Source organism: Hippocampus guttulatus, chromosome 2 (genome assembly GCF_054856545.1).
Source record: "Hippocampus guttulatus isolate MCC_2025c chromosome 2, RoL_Hgut_1.0, whole genome shotgun sequence".
In the NCBI taxonomy this organism is placed as follows: Eukaryota; Metazoa; Chordata; class Actinopteri; order Syngnathiformes; family Syngnathidae; genus Hippocampus; species Hippocampus guttulatus.
In genome coordinates, this window is record NC_141262.1 from 33,608,831 (window position 1) to 33,628,225 (window position 19,395).

Sequence of the window (19,395 nt, forward strand, 5' to 3'; positions counted from 1 at the left end):
TCTTCGTCTTCGCCTCCCTCCCTGTGCTCTGCAACTTGAAGTAACTGCGCCAACCGGTGTTGAAATACCTGTCATTACAAGTCCAAACGAAATGAATGCAATCAAACCTTAATTGTGCACCAATCTTAGGCGGGCCGGATTAAATAAAACAACGGGCCGGATCCGGCCCGCGGGCCGTTGTTTGCCCACCCCTGGATTAGACGAATCATTTGTGTTCTCATTTTACTTGCGTCAGTAACAGTTTGTCAGGGGGTCTGCGTGTATCTGCTGGATGTCCATCAGTCTTAATGTCTATGGGAGGGATTGAGTTCACAGGCTAGACTGGCCGACCTATATTATGTGATCCGTTACTACGGGCACAGATCATCGAAACACATAATCACACCCACAGCTTCCAGATTACCAAACAGCTTCATTGCGAAACGGCGGGAAATAGAGCTGATTTGCATAAGGTGATGCTGATAATGTCGTAGAATCAAAATAATTTGGATGAAAACGACTTCACCACAATTATCAAACTGTGCATTTTAGTTTCAGGCTTTTAATATGAAATTAAAAAGCACTTCTAGATATTTTCATTAAATAGTCATGACCATCAGCTCAAATGATGTACACCATATAGTACAAGGAGTATTTTTTTTTTTTGTTCTTATGCAAGTACTCATGCAATGACTGACCAAAGTTCATGTAAGTGACTACAAAGTGTCTTACTCACCAAACACATCCACCATCCATGGAATGTTTTGTCATACTTGTGTTGCTTATACACTTGCATGGATTGCTACATTTTAAATCACGTCCAGTTCACTGAAGACGAGGTTGCCCATAGGTGTGACGTGAGCTTTCCTCTGATTGGTAGTTGCCAATATGTGGACATCTCGTGTCTCTTCATTGTGTATGTTCTTTTCAAAATCAGTGTTCCCTCTGCATATTTCTGTCTGGACATGTTGCACTGCTCAACCCGTATTGTTTTGTGTTTTTTGTTATTGTAAAGTGTCCTTGGGTGTCTTGAAAGGCGCTTATAAATAAAATGTATTATTATTATATTATTACTCTGAGGCGGCCACGGCGGCACAACACCTCCCAGGAGGAAAACGTTTCCTCCTCCACGGCGACGCCCAATGACATTGGGGTCACCCAGCGAGCATGCAGCATTTGTAGTTGGAGATACATGTTCGTTTTGTTTTCTGTTTACTGAGAATTGTATCCTGACTTGTTCAATAAAGATTGTTTAAAAAAAAAAGTTGGAGATCTAAACAAGTTCCCTGGCGGTGCGCAAATTAATCTGGTGCTCCATCGATACACCCATATCATTTGACTTCTGGGAAGCAACTTGACATTGAGGTCTACTTTTTGCTTTAGATTTATTTTTCTTAACTTGTTTTTAGAAATCCCAATTTTTAAGAATGTCAAATGAGCTGTTCTGTTCCATGATGATATCAAAATATGTGCTTTTGAACAATTTCCATGTATCTGGTGATGAATCTGCAGACAGGAAACCCCAAATTACTGTCCTGACATTGCCCTATTGGCCACAGCTGGAATCAGGAGCCCGTTCATCTGGAAACCAATTGAACAGTAACATCAGCCAGCGTGGCTTGGAGAATGGCAACCGAGATTTAGCAGCCAACCCAACCACAGGTCTTCGGATTGACTAGCGAAGTTCAAACTTTTCTGTCAGAGGACAATGAGGCCCTCCGCTCCCCTGGAAGCAACCCAAGTATAGTCACTGATTCTCCTCTTTTTTTTTAAAAATTGTTTTCTGTCATTTGTCATTAGCCACCAAACTGGGCGTCAGTCAGTGACGGACTGACAGACCTTTGGTCAGTACTGACAGAGTGTCCACCTCTGGTGCTACTGACAAGCAAACTGATTGGATGTCCATGACCAAAAAGCATTATGCTTCTCTTTGATAAATGTGGGAATGAAACAGTGATCAAATGTACAAAATGTTTGAATCTATCTTGCCTCTGACCCTAAAACTTCCCTTATTGGCTTGACCTTTGTTTTTTGTTAATCCATTGAAAAAATGCAAATTGTTTAAAACTGGACGCGGCAGTTATGAATAACCTGAAAAGAATAACTTGAGTTCATGGGTTCATTGAGTAAGTGGAGGACAAACTTCCAACTGACCTCAATTGAAAGGAACCAGGTTATGAACGTATGTGGTCCTGGTTTGTTGGCTGGTTGTACACAGAAATCAGTGTCAGGACGCTCGTGACTCAAACAAAAAAAAGCAAATTAATACATAACATATGTAAAAACAATTGGGTTATTGGAGGGCATTATTATATGTCGTTCAGTGAGTCCAGGATGCAGGTTAGAGCGGCTGCTGCCCCACAGACACTCCCGTTCTGGAAGTGTTACATGGCCTATTGTTTTGTAACAGTTTTTTTTTTCACGCTCTTGCCCAATGAGAACGGCTGACTGGTGTCACGTGACAACTTTACGTAACTGGTGAACCCCCCCCCCCCCCCCCTCCTCTGTTGAATGTGACGTAAGGTGCGTGGAGGCACTCAGTGCTTCCTCGCAAACATTTCACGCGTAACTTGAGCGGGGATGCTCCACGCACATGAGCTCCTGCAACAAGCCGGCCGCCATGGGAACAGAGAGCGAGAGTATGCTGCAGCTCGCCGCGGAAGCTTTCCGGGCGAAAAACTTCGACCTGGCCGCGGATATTTACGAATGCCAGCTCGCGGCTTTGGAGGATGGAGAGAGCCGACAGGAGCTGACCGTGAGGTGGGCGGACGCGCTCGCTTTCGGGGGGAAATTCGCCGAGGCTTTCGTCGCTTATCGGCAAGCCGCGGAGATGGACAGACTGAGACCCGCGCACCTGGACAACCTAGTCGACTACCTGACCTCCATCACCAGGCTGGACAGCGGCGGCGACCGGGGAGAGGACGCGGAGGCGGCGGGATGCCCAGCCACAGGTTGCGGGTGCGAAGACTTCTCGTGCCGGATTTGTCTGAGCTCGCTGTTCGAGCCCGTCACTCTGGCGTGCGGACACTGCTTCTGTAAAAAGTGTCTGGAGAGGGACAAGAAGGAGAAGGAGGTGGTGTGCAAGGAGTGCAGGCTCAGCTCCCGAGTGGCAGTCCGCAGCTACAGGGTCAACGTGGTCCTCAGCAACCTGCTGGCCAAATGGTTCCCGAGGGTGTACCGGGCCGGCCAGCTGCGGCTGGAGGGCAACGGCCTCTACTCGCAGAAGAAGGTGGAAGCGGCTCTGAAGAAATACAACCAAGCCATCTTGATATGTAAGTCTTGTGTTTGATATATTTTTCGAATCAAATTGATTTCCCAAAATAAGACAATTGTGATTGATTGATTGATTTTTTGCGATTGCAGTTATTTTCTTTCGAGGTCCTTTTCCCATGTAGTTGGAACATAAAAGAGGAATAAATTCATCTGTACTGTCAGATTTATTTTTAGGTGCAATGATGAATCAACTAATCACCAACAAATTGTTTATTATTATTAAGCGATAAATGTTTTGATAATCGATTTATCATTTTGAGACCTTGCTTCATTTAAAATTGTCCAAATCCTTGGAATTTCAACCTCTTACCAGTAAATAGTCTCTCATTTCTGTAGATAAAAACAGACCGATTATCTTTGTGGCGAATCAAAACCACACAACTGCAAGCACCTGCTTTTACCTTCGAAAGCAATTATCAACATTTTTGCCAAGTTGCTGACACGTGACCAAACCTGTAACTTAATCAGAATCACTTTATGTTTGTGCATTTTTCTGGACTAATTTGAAATAGTGTATTTTTCTAAAGAAGGCTATGGGAAATTAAGAAAAGTTTGTTTTTGATTTGATGATTCATCACCAAATAATTGTCTATTTAAGTAATGGTTAATCGCAGCGCTAGATTTATTTGATATAAATGTTTTGGTCTTGTAGTTTAGTCTCATGCCAAAAAAAGCCAAATGATCCATGAGTTAAAACGAAAAACAAGTTTATTTACCTACTTAAATCAGAGTTGTTAACTTACTAAATAAACATTGACTTGCCGTCAACTAAACATTCACACCTTCACAGAACTCTACCTGTGCAGCGTAAACATAAATAAATCATAAATAAGATTAGAATAACAATGCAAAACAACCTGTGACTTTTTCCCTTCAACTTTTCATGTGCCCAAAATGTCATGTTTACACATGAACTTCTTAAGCACTGAAATTATTCGAGACACTGTATAAATAAATACATTCAATAGCCTATGACCAATAGAAATAAGGCCGTTTTTTCCTCGAGTTTTTACAATTCAAAAACTGCATTTTACTACACTTGGTTGTCGAAATGAATTTGATTAATTGTTCAGTCCTAATGCATACCATAAATAATTTTGCACATGACGGTAATACTATGGTGGTAGTGTGATGTTTTTTTTTTTTTTTTTTTGTTTTTTTTTGGTGATATCGTGGTGTCTTTTTCTTTGAAACTATAAATAAACTATACCTATATTATGAACTCCTGTAATCAACCTCCACTCAAGTGACTTATTATTATTATTTTTAGAAAATTCTTCAGAGCGCCAATGTTAGCTATCACGGTGATGCAGATGAAATAAAGCTATATTTATCAATGCCACAAAATGACAGCAGTTCAATCAACATCACTGTCTCGAGCAGATTATTAACCACTGAATGTACCAAAATGGCTTTCCGGTAAACCAAACCAAAACAAAACGAGGATTGCCGTTAGAAAACACCGCGAGTCACTGTCTTTCAAAACCAAAGACCAAGTCTGAAATCTTGGTGCGCCACCAATTATATCAAATCAATCACCAAAACAGCCTTTTACCAGCCGAAAAACATATCCAGATTGAAGGGTTGCATGCTCCAAGCAGACCAAGAGTAATTTATACGTGCTTTTATCTCCAGTAGACTTGATAATTGCAACAGTCTTCTTACTGGAATTCCTCAAAAGAGCATCAAATAGCTACAGCTGATTTAGAACGCTGCAAAATTCTGTTTTTGGTCTATGACACAATGAGTGGTTTGGTCCGGAATAAATTAATCTCTAAATCGTATTATTGTTATTATTTGGGGATGCACGATATTTATCAGCCCAATTTTAAGCCCGGTATTGAAAGCCGCCATAAAATACAGAAACACAGAACCATTCGAAGTCTCCTCAACTCTTAAAAGAAAAATGATTATTAACATTGAAACTTGGAGGAAACAATTTCAGGAGCTCACAGTCCCATTAACTTGAATGAGGCTCACTAAACGCCTCAGAGCTTTTGAGACTGCCAATCACCTCACCGTCTGAAGTGACAAAGGGTTCAGAAAATGGCAAAACTTGCGATTGTATACACTATATCATCCTCCAACCCCACTACATTAAGAGCCGATATTTAAACTATTTATTCTTTTAAGCTGAGATATATACTGTATATATATACAGTATATATATATATATATATATAAATCTCTGGTGTCCTGTCCTTATCGTTTATGCTGCAACATTCCATTGAGAGAGATAGAGAGTGTGTGTGTGTGTGTGTGTGTGTGTGTGTGTGTGTGTGTGTGTGTGTGTGTGTGTGTGTGTGTGTGTGTGTGTGTGTGTGTGTGTGTGTGTGTGCGCGCGCGCGCACGCACTGACGTGACGCGCACTGCGTCTCCACGTGTTGGATAACAAGCTTCATGTTGGCTGGGCCAGTGGGCCAAACATTGCATAAGCGCGTCACCGCCCCCCTTGGCTCATTCGTTGTGTAATCGGAGAATGACACATATGTAGGTCAAGGGTATTATTTCAGGTCACCACTAGGAATGCTCAGTAGGCCAAGTTTGTTTCTGAAATGGTCCACCAGGCAGGCTGATATAACCACAAAATAAAAGTAAGACCGTGTTCCGGCTTTTAGGAATGATGATAAGTGTTGTTTAATTCAGCGTTGTCAGACCTTCACTGAGCCAAAGGACTTGTTTTGCATCCGAAAAAAATCTCCAGTCACACCAGCAAACAAACATGTTGCAAAAAGTGGATAGACAGGTTAATTATGTACCGTCTGCCAGCTCTTGGAAGAGTCCTTATTTGTTTTGCCTGTCGGTACATCGCTGACATTAATAGCTGGGATGGACGAGTACTGAGATCAAGTGTCAATTTGGGGCCGATACTGGCCTCATCAGGGAGCTGAGGCAGTCCGAAGACGAAGCAGCGAAGAGTGCAGCGGTGACCGTCTGTAGCGGGTGGAAGTGGAGGGCCCAGGAGGAAGTGGACCAAGCCATCTCCAGACTGCAACACAAGGAGACCCGGGAAGAGTCCAAGTCAGCCGTGCAGGCTGGGGGCAGAGGAAGACCATGGTCATGGAAGAGGTCTCGCAAGTGATGCAGGATCGCGACCTCATGAAGGCCATGTCCCGGGGGGGGGGGGGGGGGGGGGGGACTTGGAGTCGCTGGGAGGCTACCACCCAAAGTCGTGACATGGGCCGACATCCCGCCAACATCTCATTCAATTTTAAAGCCAGTCCGCGAACCACATGTACCGGTACTTGCCTCAACTGGTCCGTGACACAAAAAAGGTTGAGGACCACTAGTCCATACTATCTTACGCTGCTCGCGCGTTCATGCCCACGTCTCCCCTTAGTTGTTTTTTTTCTGCTGCTTTTTAAATGTATTTAAAATGTAGCTTGGCTGCGTACTAACGCCGGCGTCTTTATTCCTTAGGCTAAATGTGATATTTGCATAAGTTTGAGTGGTTATGAAACATAGAATGTGGGTGACCTTGATAGTGCTGCATGGTTTTGTAGGGCAGGCGTTTTGTAACATGGCACCGAATCTATTTGAAATTGTCATTCTTTCACATAACTTAAAACCCACAAGTCACTGGCTTTACATGCAGTTTCATATTCCATATTGTAGATGCAGTGGAAACATTCTTGTCATTGTGAAATAGTTTTCATGTCAGTAGACGAAAGATGCTGAAACATGGTATTGAACACAAATAAATACTCTTTTCAATGATAATTTTCATGTGACATCAAAAGTACAATTCTAGGTTTTAGCCTTTGCAAACATCTTTGGCTTTTATGACTTGCTTTGTATTCTGAATGTATTTGCAATACTTGAGCATGAATTAATAGACCGGCTAATAATCTTTGGAATTCAATTCAGAAAGTAAGAAAGAAGATTCTTTTTTATTTTTTTTTTAAAAATCACGCGTTTGGCTTGGCAAAACACACCACGAAAACATCTCACTTTCTCGATTTCCATTTTTTGTGATTGTGATGTGATTGTACTCTTCAGCACCCACGGACCACATTCTGTTCAGTAACCGCTCCCAGATCCACTCCAATCTCAAACACTATGAAAAGGCGCTGAGAGATGCTGAGGTGGCCTGCAGACTCATGCCTCTGTGGTCCAAGGTACAACCAATAATGTTGGCTTTGATTTTTGTTTGTTTGTTTCTCTTTGAATGAATTAATTCCTGATCATTTTCTTGCAACGACTTCTATGTCTCCAGGGTCATATTCGTAAGGCACAGGCTCTGATGTCACTGGGCAGGACTGAGGAAGCACTGCGAGAATACCTTCTATGTCTTTCTATAGAGCCTGACTGTCGACTGGCCAGGAATGAAGCGAACAAGGTATATCCACACTGCCTTGGACAGCATTATTCATTCATTTCATCACTCGATTGATTGAAATTGCTGACGTTGTCAGATCAAAGGTGCTCCGATTAACGCAGTTGCCATCTGTTTGGATGATTTGAAACGACTCAGTGGGACGTGGCGCTGTTCTACACAAAGGCAGACTACACATTTTGCCCAATGAATATGTGGCAAATTAAAAGCCACCCCCTAACTAACCCGACAAGCGAATTATTCAAGACGTTGCCGTAAATAACAACGTCTTATTTCGTTACGCGTGTTCTGTCCTCATTGCTTCCTCAGCTCCTTTGTGACCTCTTGGCTCCCGTGACAAATCAGGTGCCTGAACACATCTGGGATATCCCCAACATCCTGTCCACTAGGGGGCGCATGAAGAAGAGCATCAATGCACCCTCTGAGGTAAGAGGAGGCCTAGCATGCCGGTTAACTAAAATGGCAAAAGTCCAGCGAGCCTCGGTGCAAAAATCAGAATCCACTGGCATTTGCGCCACGGTGCAGGTATCCTGTCTACAAAAAAAAAAAAAAGGAGCACATCGTGTAATAATTCGGTGGCGCTTCTCTCAGCTCCTCGGCCCTGTCCCGCTGTCATCCGAGTCGAGCGAGACTCCCGGTGCTCCTGCGAGCGGGAGGTTGGATAGCAGTGAGGTCACAGTTCAAGAGGACGAGAAGATGGACCGCTGTCTTCCATACAAACGGAAGCGGAGGATGACAAAGGAGGAGTGGGAGAAGGAGCCGGGAGCAGAGGGGAAAAGTGATGCCAAAAAAAGATTGAAGTCTGGTGAGCGCACACATGCTAATAATTGAATTCCAAGTGAAGTGTTGCAACTCATGTCTCATCTTTTAGAGTCGGCGGAGACAAACGATCTGTTAAGTTCTGCAGTTGGGGACCGTTTGGACCCAACGGATCTGGAATGTTCTCTTTGCATGAGGTGAGGTGCTCCATACATCCAAGGCCACTTGCATTTGGTTCCAGGCAGAACATATGCTAAAGGGCAGTTTTGTATATTTGTCCCCAGATTGTTGTACGAGCCGGTGACGACGCCTTGCGGTCACACCTTCTGTCTCCAGTGTCTCAAGAGATGTCTGGACCACAACCCAAAGTGTCCACTTTGCAAAGAAGAACTGTCAGAAGTATGTGAACCTCCGGTTTGCTCTGAATAAACTCTCTTTCCTACACTCTGTGGAATATTTTTTTGAATTCAACATTTAAACCTCAGAAAATCGAGACAGCTACCTTGCTAGATAGATTGATCGATCTTGCTGTTGTCGTCCTCTTCTAACCTCTGAATGATCTCCATGCCTCCACAGTACCTGGTCCAAAGACAATACTGCAAGACCACATTAATGGAAAACCTCATCGCGAGGTATCTTCCGTCTGAGCTCATGGAAAGACAGAAAATTCACAACGAGGAGATGGCCGAGCTCTCCAAGTAAGCATTTACAACTTCCTGTTCATGAACATAACTTTTTGTTAGACTACCGCACGCTCTCCCTTCGTGTCCATTCAAGCCTTACCTTCATATGTTCAATTATGACATGTTGAACATGCTATAAAATCTCCGGGCTCTGGACTTGGGGAACTTTTCCTCTCAGGGGGTGAATATTTCTGACGATTTCCCTCTGCCCTGGCCACGCCCTTGCTGTCGGACTGACATAACCAGCGCTGCGGTTTGACCTCCCGCCCCACTGTAACTCATCTGTCGAGATGACTCGCTGACCTCCGCGATACGCATGACGCCACGTGTCAAGTATCACCAGCCGGAGGCCCGAGCTAACAAAATCTATTTGGAATCATTAACCTTATCTCTTGTTATATAGGTCCGTATTTTTAAAGCAGTATTTTATTGCCAAAGGCCAGTTGGTTAGCGATACGAAATCAGTCAGGCAGACGAACGACTTGACAATCCGCCATACTGGAGCCGATGCTGTCATTCTTCTTATTCAATATGAATTGCTGAAGACTGAGTACACAAAATGGATTATTATTATTATTACTATCTGATCACCACTTGATGTCAGGTTTATGCTACATATGCCCTAAATTTACAGCATTGCTTATAAGCAACGCATTTTTAGCTTTTAAGCAAAATGGTTATCTGTGAAGTGAAAACTCTAAAGGACATTATTATTTCTTGATCAGTTGTCAAATGAGGAGTGGTTTGTTGTTTAACTATAATAACCTTGCGAAGGGCTTTAATTTCTGACTTGGGAGATGCCCAGCGGCCCGGCCAAATTTGGGTTCATTCCTTCTCCAAATCGAAAAAAAAAAAGGTCGAGAGCGCACTGAAATGGAAATATGTCTGCATGGAAAGCGCCCCTTAATGCTGGATGGTCCCTTTTGGTTCATGTTCATAAACTTGTTCAGCCCTGCACATTTTATCATAAATAACAGAGTAAACTGCGTGTGTAGTCATATCAAACACCACTGGGCCACATCTCAACTGAAAACTCCTTTTATGTTTGAGAGGTCCCACAATTGTAAGGTTGCGCAAACCCCCTCCCCTGACATGCAAAATCTGCCCGTGCGGCGTTCAACTCACGTGCCTCTTTGCCTCTCTCTCTCTTCAGCCTCCACAAGAACGTGCCTATATTTGTGTGCACCATGGCCTTCCCCACCGTGCCCTGTCCGCTGCATATCTTTGAGCCCTGTTATCGACTGATGATTCGCCGATGCATGGAGACGGGAACCAACTGCTTTGGCATGTGTCTGGAGGATGACCTCAAAGGGTGGGTGCGGCAGACGTTGTCCCTCTCGTGTGGCTTTCCGGTATTTGTAATATTCACCCCTCATCCCCCATCTCCTCCTGACCAGCTTTGCAGACTACGGGTGCCTGTTGGAGATTCGGGATGTGACGTTCTTCTCGGACGGGCGCTCGGTGGTGGACACCATCGGCAGGCGCAGATTTAAAGTCATCCAACACAGCGAGAGAGATGGCTACAACACAGCTGACATTGAGTACCTGGAGGACGTCAAGGTCAGCGGGCGGGCAACTGAAGCTGATCGTTGAGATTTTTGAAGGGCTGGATAACTCGAATGAATTGATCAATCCCTCCTAGGTGGAGGGCTTGGCGGTGGGGGAGCTGCAGTCGTTACATGACACGGTGTACGACCAGGCCCTTGTTTGGGTCAACTCCCTGAAAACGGAGCAGAAGGAACGCATTGAAGGGCACTTTGGACCCATACCCGAGAAAGATTCCGAACTTCAGGTATGTAGGATCCTCCCGACCGGTGATCTCACACCTAAAAACGATCCTACTGAGTTTTGCAGGACTTATCTCTGAGTTAGGTTCAGTTCGGGTACCCAATCAGTTAAATACAGCGTTCACTAAATCCAAAGGAAGCCACAATTTAGTTTTGAAACATTTCTTGAACCATCGTTTGAAATATTGTATGGAATATATAGAAGTGATTTTAGCACTCTGTATATTACAGTCTCTAATTGTCAGTCAATGAAAATGTGTATTGAAATACCCCAATGTGGAAAATCGTCATACCAAATGAATCTACACATTTGGAGAGCAACACGCTAACGATGTAGTCTATGCAATATTGTTAACCTCATAAACACACACACACACACACACACACACACACTTCCAGGCCCGAGGACAGCTGAGATAGGCTCCAGCACGCCCGCGACCCTCGAAAATGGATGAATATAGTCCTAGACCTTGCGTCTGAATGAGCACATGAGAGGATGGAGAAGGATTCGGTTCACACGGAAAACGTTCTGTTTGCCCTGCATGTCATTTACTGTGCGTCCTGATAGTAGAGCGACCACAAAAGGGCTTCTTAAGTATCTGTGGTATGTATTGGCACCTGATACATTGAAATAAGGTCGGGATCAGCCCAACACCCGTACCTGATATCGGTATCCGCCCTACCCTAATAGTCATGCCTGAATAGGATAGCGCTCTCCTTTTCCATAAACTGCGCTCAGTTCCGAGTTCATTTTTAATTCTCATGACGTCAAGTCATTCACACGGACAGTTTGGAATCATTCTGAAATTCCCCATTGAAATTTGCCATGGAAGATTTAGTGATAGTTTTTCCACCCTTTTGCAACCCTAATGCTACTTTTCTCCCTCGCCGTCTTCAGGCGAGTCCAAATGGTCCATCATGGTGTTGGTGGTTACTTGCTGTTCTTCCACTAGAGGGCCGAGCACAGCTGCCTTTCCTTGCCATCACCTCCCTGAAAGACCGCCTGAGCGGCATCCGCAAAGTGCTGCTCCTCATGTCCCGCAGCAGACATCGGGGACACGCCGTGGGCCACAGGTCATAGTCCCACCCGGCCGACCCCCACAACCTGCCCCCAATCACGGACGAGCAGTCGACCCGTTGTTCTTCCTTTTGAGACTTTCTCTTGATGTGATGGCACCTTCCCTGTTGTAGCGCAATCCATAAAAACAAACTCATTCACGTGACATTCAACTTCCATTCGTCCGAGGGCTCTTCACACCTTCTGGAAAACAAACCAGCCCCTCTTTGTTTTAATCTTCCAATCTAAAGACGGACTTTTTACATCTAGATGTGTATTCTGTTGTCTGATGAGGATTATCGTCTTCCTTTGTAACATTTTACATGACGCTAATGCGCACAACCTTCCACCTGGCTCCAGATGCCACCTGGAGGCATGGAAGTCGATGTTCGTTGGCCTTTTTTGCATGGCACTTCTCGTTTTTTGGAGTCTGCTGTGCTTCTGAGGTAATAGACAAAAATGAAAAAAAAAAAAATGCAATCCATTTAACATTCTTCCTCAGAGTGAGTTACCTATCAAAACAGCCGTAAAGTCAATTAAAAAGCCCCTAATATATGCGTATATGTATTTACAGTGCTTCATCAATTGATTAGACTACCTGTCATAAATACAAGCAAGCATTAGTAGCATCATGAAGTGCTTTAGTGCTTTCATTTTCGGTCACCTCCGTGAATTTGAAAAGTTTGAACGGGACGAGGAAAGATAAAAGAAATCTCAAGTGTTGGTCTATTACGTTTGTGAAGCACTCGATATCTAAGTGTACTTATGAATTCTGTGAGAGACCAAACGTATTCCTTTTTGTGTAAACGAACTCACGGCAATCCAGTGAATTATGATTGAGAAAATATTGCGTTCAATGAAAAAAAAAACACACACATTGTAGTAGCGCACAGAAAAAGTGTGCTTTTTGCTAGTTTGTAATCTGTTTTGACAGATTATTTTGAATTGATTAGACTCTAATACTCTCGTGTTTTTGTTGTTGTTTTTTTTTAATGTGTGGCATTTTTACCTTTTTTTTCTCCGTTATTTATTTTTTTTCATTATTTATTCAAGCAGTGACTTTGTTTACATTATTCGAAAGATTATCCACGGGATTATTTTTGTATTTCATACCTACAAACAGCAGGTAACATAAACACGCTGTTGGGGGAAATGCCCTGGATGAAAATCATAAAAAGGCTCACATCGCTGCTCTACTCTAAACCATATATTTTATCCCACATTGACGTATGATGATTTAGGTCAGTGTTGATTCAGATTTATTTGGTACTTCCACATAAAATAGAGAAAATATACCTGCCATAGAATTGTTTTTATTACTTTGGCTATTCTTAAAAAATACATTTTTTGAGAAATTGTGATGCCGTGTTGATTATGGTCTCGTTTTTGGACAGTAGAGAACTTTGCCTTAAAAAAACCCAAACGTTTTATATATATGTATATATATATATATCTATATATCTATATAGATATAGATATATATGTGTGTATATATATATATATATATATATATATATATAGACACACACACACACACATTTGCTTAGGATTTTCTGTTATTTAGGTACTGCCGGAGAAATAATTTCACAGGTTCTCATGATGGCATATGCAATAGTACAGAGATGTCACATTGAATCAATCACCTCATTTTGTATGTCAGCAGCTTGATATTCCCCAAAACAACATTGTAGGGGTCAGTCGGGGAAAAGAAGAGAAGCTTATGTTGAAATCAACATTTTTTGGAATCTTTGCATGCATAATTCTGCAAACTGTGTTGGGCTAAGAAGGGAAGCGCTTTCAGTCAAATGTAATTTACACATGCAGTGTAAAAACATTGTCAACATATTCCTGAACCAAAGTGTATTTCCACAAAGTATGATTCCAATAATACTTTTCCAACAACTTGGAATGAATGGAAAAAAAAGTAAGGTAGCCCATGTTTTCATTTGTAAGCCTAAAAGGTGAATCTTGAGAGGTGTTTTTGTCTGAAAATGAAACAAATGATCTTCCATTGACAAGCAATTCTAGTGCCTTAAGTTGAACCTCTTCCTTTTATGTAGAAACTGGAATATGGTAGAATGTTGTGTGCACAATTTGGGGGTTCCCTTAATTATGCTGTGGTCATTTTTGACAAATTCCATGTGTTTTTAATTGAGATTCTGTTTCCAACACTGAATCAACCAGTTTGTATTGGATTAATGTTGATCGTCTGGCATGTTGCAATACAATCACCCCGGAATTCCAGAAAACAGACACGCGCCAAAAAAAATAGTAGCTTCAAACAAAGAATGGATTTATTCAATGAACTCTTTTGTAAAAACACATCAAGTAATCTTTGATGGTATTTCAAGTGCTGCAAAAACACAGATGGATAGTGACCAAGTTAGAGAAGGTTTAATATTACCCCTGTTGTTGTTGTTTTGAAGTAGATTTAAAAAAAAAAAAAGGCTAAGGAGTTGTATGTAGCTTTATTAATTTTTTTTATGTAAGTCAAATGTAAGCACATTTATAAAAGTAAAAATGCTTCCATTGAAATGTCATCATAAATGTGATTTGTACTGTCAAATTGGCAATGTTATAAGTCTCAACATGCGCATGAAAAAAAAATCAAGCAATAAAAATGCAAATCTCTCCTTAATGGTTCGCCTGTGTAGCAATCACAATCAGCAGTCCTACATTTTGTAATAACAGCCGATCCTGATTCCAAATGTATAACGATCCCCTTGAATTTTATGTCGTTTATATTGCCCCTACAAAATCAGATAGTGTAACATTGTATGTATATGTGATGGAAAGTTCAAAATTCAGTGTCATCCTTATAAAATACAGAGAACGCCTCAATGTTTGGTGGGGGGTGGGGGGTGGGGTGAAAAGTGTGTTCCTCTTGCACAATAAGTGTGGTGTTTCCTTTGTTTGTCTCCTACAAGGTTGGCTTCGCTTCCTAAATGGGAACAGTTCACATTACTGCTTGCATCATTAGTTTCTATCAATTATTTATAACCTCCGCTGTTGTCTGATTTAAGGAAGAGAAGAGAAGTTTAACTGCTATTTAAAATGACATTTTGTAATGAATGCAATTTATCATTGAACATGGTTGAAAGGAAACATTGTGTATTCCCCCCCCCCCATTTTTATTTCGCTGTCTGAAGGTGACTGTTGCATGATTTTGTAAAAACGCCCCTGATGTCAAATATTACATCACGTCCATCCTGTATTCATGGTTGCCAGTTGCAGGGCTGTTGGTAATTTTGCAGAGCAGCAATGGCTGGCAAATCTCAGAGAGGGAGGTGAGTGCCACTGAGAGAGTAACCACAGCCGACATCAATCGTGACCAATTAAAGCGGCTCCTCCCATTCCCTTTAAATTACGTGTGCCAGTCGCACTGACAGCCTTGAATCAAGTACATGGGGATCCAAAACCACCTGCACTGTGTCGTGGGTACCCTCAGTTTACACAAATTTACAAAAAATATCATTGTAAAATATTCTCATTTTTGAGGGTTTTGGCTTTGTTGTCAAATTTCAGCATGAAAAAATGCCTTTTTTTTTTGGGGCGGGGGGTGTCAAATGTCAAAACAAGTCGAATTTGATTTGAAGAGTGTAAAAAAATCAAGAGCCTGATTGAAATTAAGATAAAGAGGAAAGCGACACCTCTGAATGATTAATTCTTAGATTAAGACAAGGGTGCCCAACCTTTTTTGACCAAAGATCTACTTTTCAAGAAACCAACCTCCCATGATCGATCCGTGACCGCACATGCACGCATGCACGTACGCGCCCATGCACACGAGCTCATACGCAAGCACGCACACACGCATGTCATGCTGAGCAACAACCATAATAGTCCCTAATATGAACGAAACAGCAAAATAAAGTAGATACAATAGTTTGTGAGTTTGTAAAATGGAAATCACAACCTACCTTAGTCGAGACCTGACGCGGAGGCATGGGATGCACTGCTGCAGCGTGTTAAGTACAGAAACTATCTTACGTACACTCCAGATTCCCATTCTTTACCAGTGCCATTGGTGAGTGCTACATGAAACAAACTCTGAATGACAATAATAATAATGTTAAAAAATGTATAACACAACAGCTCTGATCACAAGCTGCAATTGCAGCCTGCTGACCGCTAACAGCTTCCCATGATGCAGATCATGCGCCACCATAACTTCAGTGACCTCCTGCTTTTATATATATAAAAAAATGTGCGTATAAATATATATATATTTTTTTTTTTATAATTTTTGTGAAAGTGATAGGATGATTTGGGTGCAGTGTGCACTCACACAAAAATACATTATATTAATAACGCACACACAGACACACAATTGTATTTCTTTTATTTTTTTCCATTTCTCTCCAGTCCAATCGGTCATTCGCAATCGACGTATTGGGCGCCACTGGATTGACCAGGCCCTTGACTTTTTGGTCAGACACTGGGCAGTCTTATGTTTTGTGCAGCTATTAATAGGAGCACCACGGTCAACGTTCTCAGAATGTCCAGTACGTCAATCCCCATTCCGAGCAATCGTTACAGTACATCGACAGCTTGCAGAGTGATGACTTTTCACAGATGAGAGGAAAGCAGGATCGAGTTACGTACCGCGCCGCTCGAAAATATCACAACTGCCGAGAATGCACTCAGTCTTGTGCAGCTCAATTATAGCGATGGCAAGCTGGACAGGAAGAGTTTATGCAAGCATGGTAAATGTAGGTCACTCACAGAGGGTGAGAGACAAAAACATGACAAAAGGTTGTGAGGAAGGGGGTCAAATGGAATAATATAGTATGGGCTTGCTCTTGTTGACAAAATTACAAATACACACATACAGGACAGACCTATTGACAGTGCAAATAGGTATGTAAATAAGTATGCTCTTTTTGCATATGTATATGTTTACACACACACACACAGTCAAGGTCACGCATACACACGTATAAATCAAATCATCTTTTATCATTGAATAATTATTGTCGAAATCCAAACAGTTGTAGTGCAAGATGACAGTTAACCATTTTGCAATTTACACATTCAGAACTAAGCACAAAAAAATAAAAAGATAGCATTTGAGGTCTTGCGATGGTATCATGATTTACAAATGCTACTGTTAACGACACCACTTTTAATCTCTTCACGGAAAATATGCCTTTTACACTGCAGAATATTTTGTTTCGCACTCTACTGATGTTAATTTAATCAAAGATGTGAATGAACTTTTTGTTCTTGAAAATCTATTCATCCTCCTTTCATGTTGAATATTGAATCAATTTCAAATTAAACACAACAGTCCCATCGTTGGGAATATGGAGCAGGAAGTTTCCAAATGTTTCATGTTTTTGATGAAGACGTGGTCGAATTAAGTTGAGACCACTGAATCGTCTTAGAAGTACAGCATCGGCAACGACTTAAACCAAACAACGTTGTCATTATACAGTTCTAAGATAGTGACTGTGCACACAATGTGAATTTATGAGCCCTCCACATAGCAATATGATGACACATTTGTGAACTATATTCTTGATCCACCTTTTTTTCACATTCACACGTGAAAGCTAATTTGATGTCAATGCCCCGCCCACTGCCGTTTTCTCCTCACCTCTGGGTTTCTCATTCGTGCCGAGATTGTTGCTTATATAACCTGCAAATGAGAAGGTCAGCACCGAACAGTCCTCTCCATGGATACTTGGCAGACAGGCACACGTCGTACATCAGGACCGGTCCAGTTTGGAGTTGCCTGCGTGTGCGCGTGCGTGATGTTGCGTAGCGCAAAAGTAGGGCAGCAACAGCAGCATTACCTAACTCACCCAGAAAAAAAATACATCTGGGGAGCCAATGTGGCCCTCTAACCGATTAGATGCGCACAATAGTATCGCAAATAGTGAAACAGATTGACCCACAATATTTTGAGGAGGTAGATGTGAAGTGACAGGACTGCGAAGATTCAGTTTTGTATGGAAAAGAACATTATGTAAAGAAATGAATTGAAGGAGTGAGATCATGTTCGGTGCCGATTGAAGACATTTTTCCAATGCGAAGTGAATTGAGGGAAGGGTCATTTGTTATGGGTACCACACCCAATGAGTTGACAATGTAGATCTTCAAAAGCAACACTTGAAAGAAGTTGCACCAAATCCGACATTGAAGAATACCACCAAGAAACAACCATCTCAAAATAGCAAAAAATGGTTTCAGTCCATTTACTGGTAGCTCCAGGTTATGAGCCCAGCACACTTGGCTGGACCACTGGTCCGCGAACCTGAAAGAATTTCGACTGTACTGTACACTCTTGAAGCCTTACGTCTCGAACCGATCACAACTGGACTATTGCGGTTGAAGACCTTTCGCCTCTGATCCGAGCACTCTATCAAAGTTATGAACAAAGTGAGGGAAGACAAGATGAACCGAGATGGAGTGCAAACAATTGATACTCCAAGTCTGAGGCATGTCCAAGCGTTAAATGTGTTAAATTTGCCAACACTTCTCCCTTTTTCTAGTCTCCTAGTCAGGTAGTGTGGCCAAGAGGTCAAAGGTGTTTCATTTGAACTCCAAAGTGTTAAGAGATATAAGTGCAAATATCACCACTGCACTTTCTGAAACTCTTAATGTGATATCCTTTTTGTCAAACGCTCAGCTGTTCTGTGAATTAGAGTTCTCTTTTGACACAACGAGAAGCGATTTATTTTCCTTCCTTAAAGGGCCACGCCCCATGTGCCACAGCCAAAGAGTTGGCAAGTGTAAACTTCAAAGTATTTCTCAAACGTGGAACAACAAAATATCCACCCACACCCCAAAAATGAAAAAATGAAAAAGTTGCCGAAAACACTTCCATTACTAAACAAATGCTTCCAGGTGTTGTGGCCGAGTACTCAAAGGGGCTGGATGAAGAAGGTGTGGGTCCATATCCTGTATTAGCTGTGATCGAGGCCAAATTTCTGGGTGCCCCAGACCAGCTTCTTGACTGTGCTGCTTTTGGCACAAATAGGACCAATTTGAATTTCTGTATCTATTCAGTTCTCTTGCTGCCATAAGGTATCCGGACCCATCAAGTTCTTCCCTAAATTTCTTTCTCTTTGCCTTAAACAGGAATCCAGACTGGAAACTCATTTTTGCTTTTTCAGGGAAGTGACCTGAAAAAGGGAAAGTCGACACATGCCTGAACTTAAAGAAGACCATTCTTGACTTCAGCAGCTCTTGTCAAGAACAACACATGAATGGAATTCCACCGCTTGCATCGCATAAGTTCACAAGATTCCGGCAGATAGCAGAGGATGGTTTCGATCCATCGACCTCTGGGTTATGGGCCCAGCACACGCGACCGCTGCGCCACTCTGCTGCTGAGCTCAAGAGACTCTTTCGTTGCTCTCAACGCTTGATAAGGCTGTGGACTCGCCTAAATTGCACCTGGACTGTACTGGTTGACTGTGAGGCTGTTCGCCTCTTATCCAAGTTGGCTTTATGACATTAAAAACAAGGGTAGATCAGACAAGACGACCGGTACCCTGAATATTGGTGTTCAGA

At 42.3% G+C, this 19,395-nt stretch overlaps 1 protein-coding gene across 1 annotated transcript; it reads left to right on the forward strand.

Moving 5' to 3' along the window:
• Window positions 1-2,512: 2,512 nt before the first annotated feature.
• Window positions 2,513-14,512, forward strand: LOC147209789 (LON peptidase N-terminal domain and RING finger protein 3-like). Its single transcript, XM_086105797.1, has 12 exons — window positions 2,513-3,251; window positions 7,252-7,370; window positions 7,469-7,591; window positions 7,898-8,014; window positions 8,180-8,393; window positions 8,460-8,544; window positions 8,632-8,746; window positions 8,924-9,045; window positions 10,184-10,342; window positions 10,428-10,590; window positions 10,673-10,822; window positions 11,716-14,512. The coding sequence occupies exons 1-12, from the start codon at window positions 2,573-2,575 to the stop codon at window positions 11,896-11,898; spliced, it is 2,229 nt and encodes a 742-aa protein (XP_085961923.1). The 5' UTR covers window positions 2,513-2,572; the 3' UTR covers window positions 11,899-14,512.
• Window positions 14,513-19,395: the final 4,883 nt, after the last annotated feature.

Excerpts from the sequence above, each read along its gene's own strand:
- LOC147209789 (XM_086105797.1), top strand. The coding sequence starts at position 2,573 with ATGAGCTCCTGCAACAAGCCGGCCGCCATGGGAACAGAGAGCGAGAGT. Across the intron at positions 3,252-7,251 it reads CAACCAAGCCATCTTGATAT|CACCCACGGACCACATTCTG; the intron begins GTAAGTCTTGTG and ends TGTACTCTTCAG. Across the intron at positions 10,343-10,427 it reads CTGGAGGATGACCTCAAAGG|CTTTGCAGACTACGGGTGCC; the intron begins GTGGGTGCGGCA and ends CCTCCTGACCAG.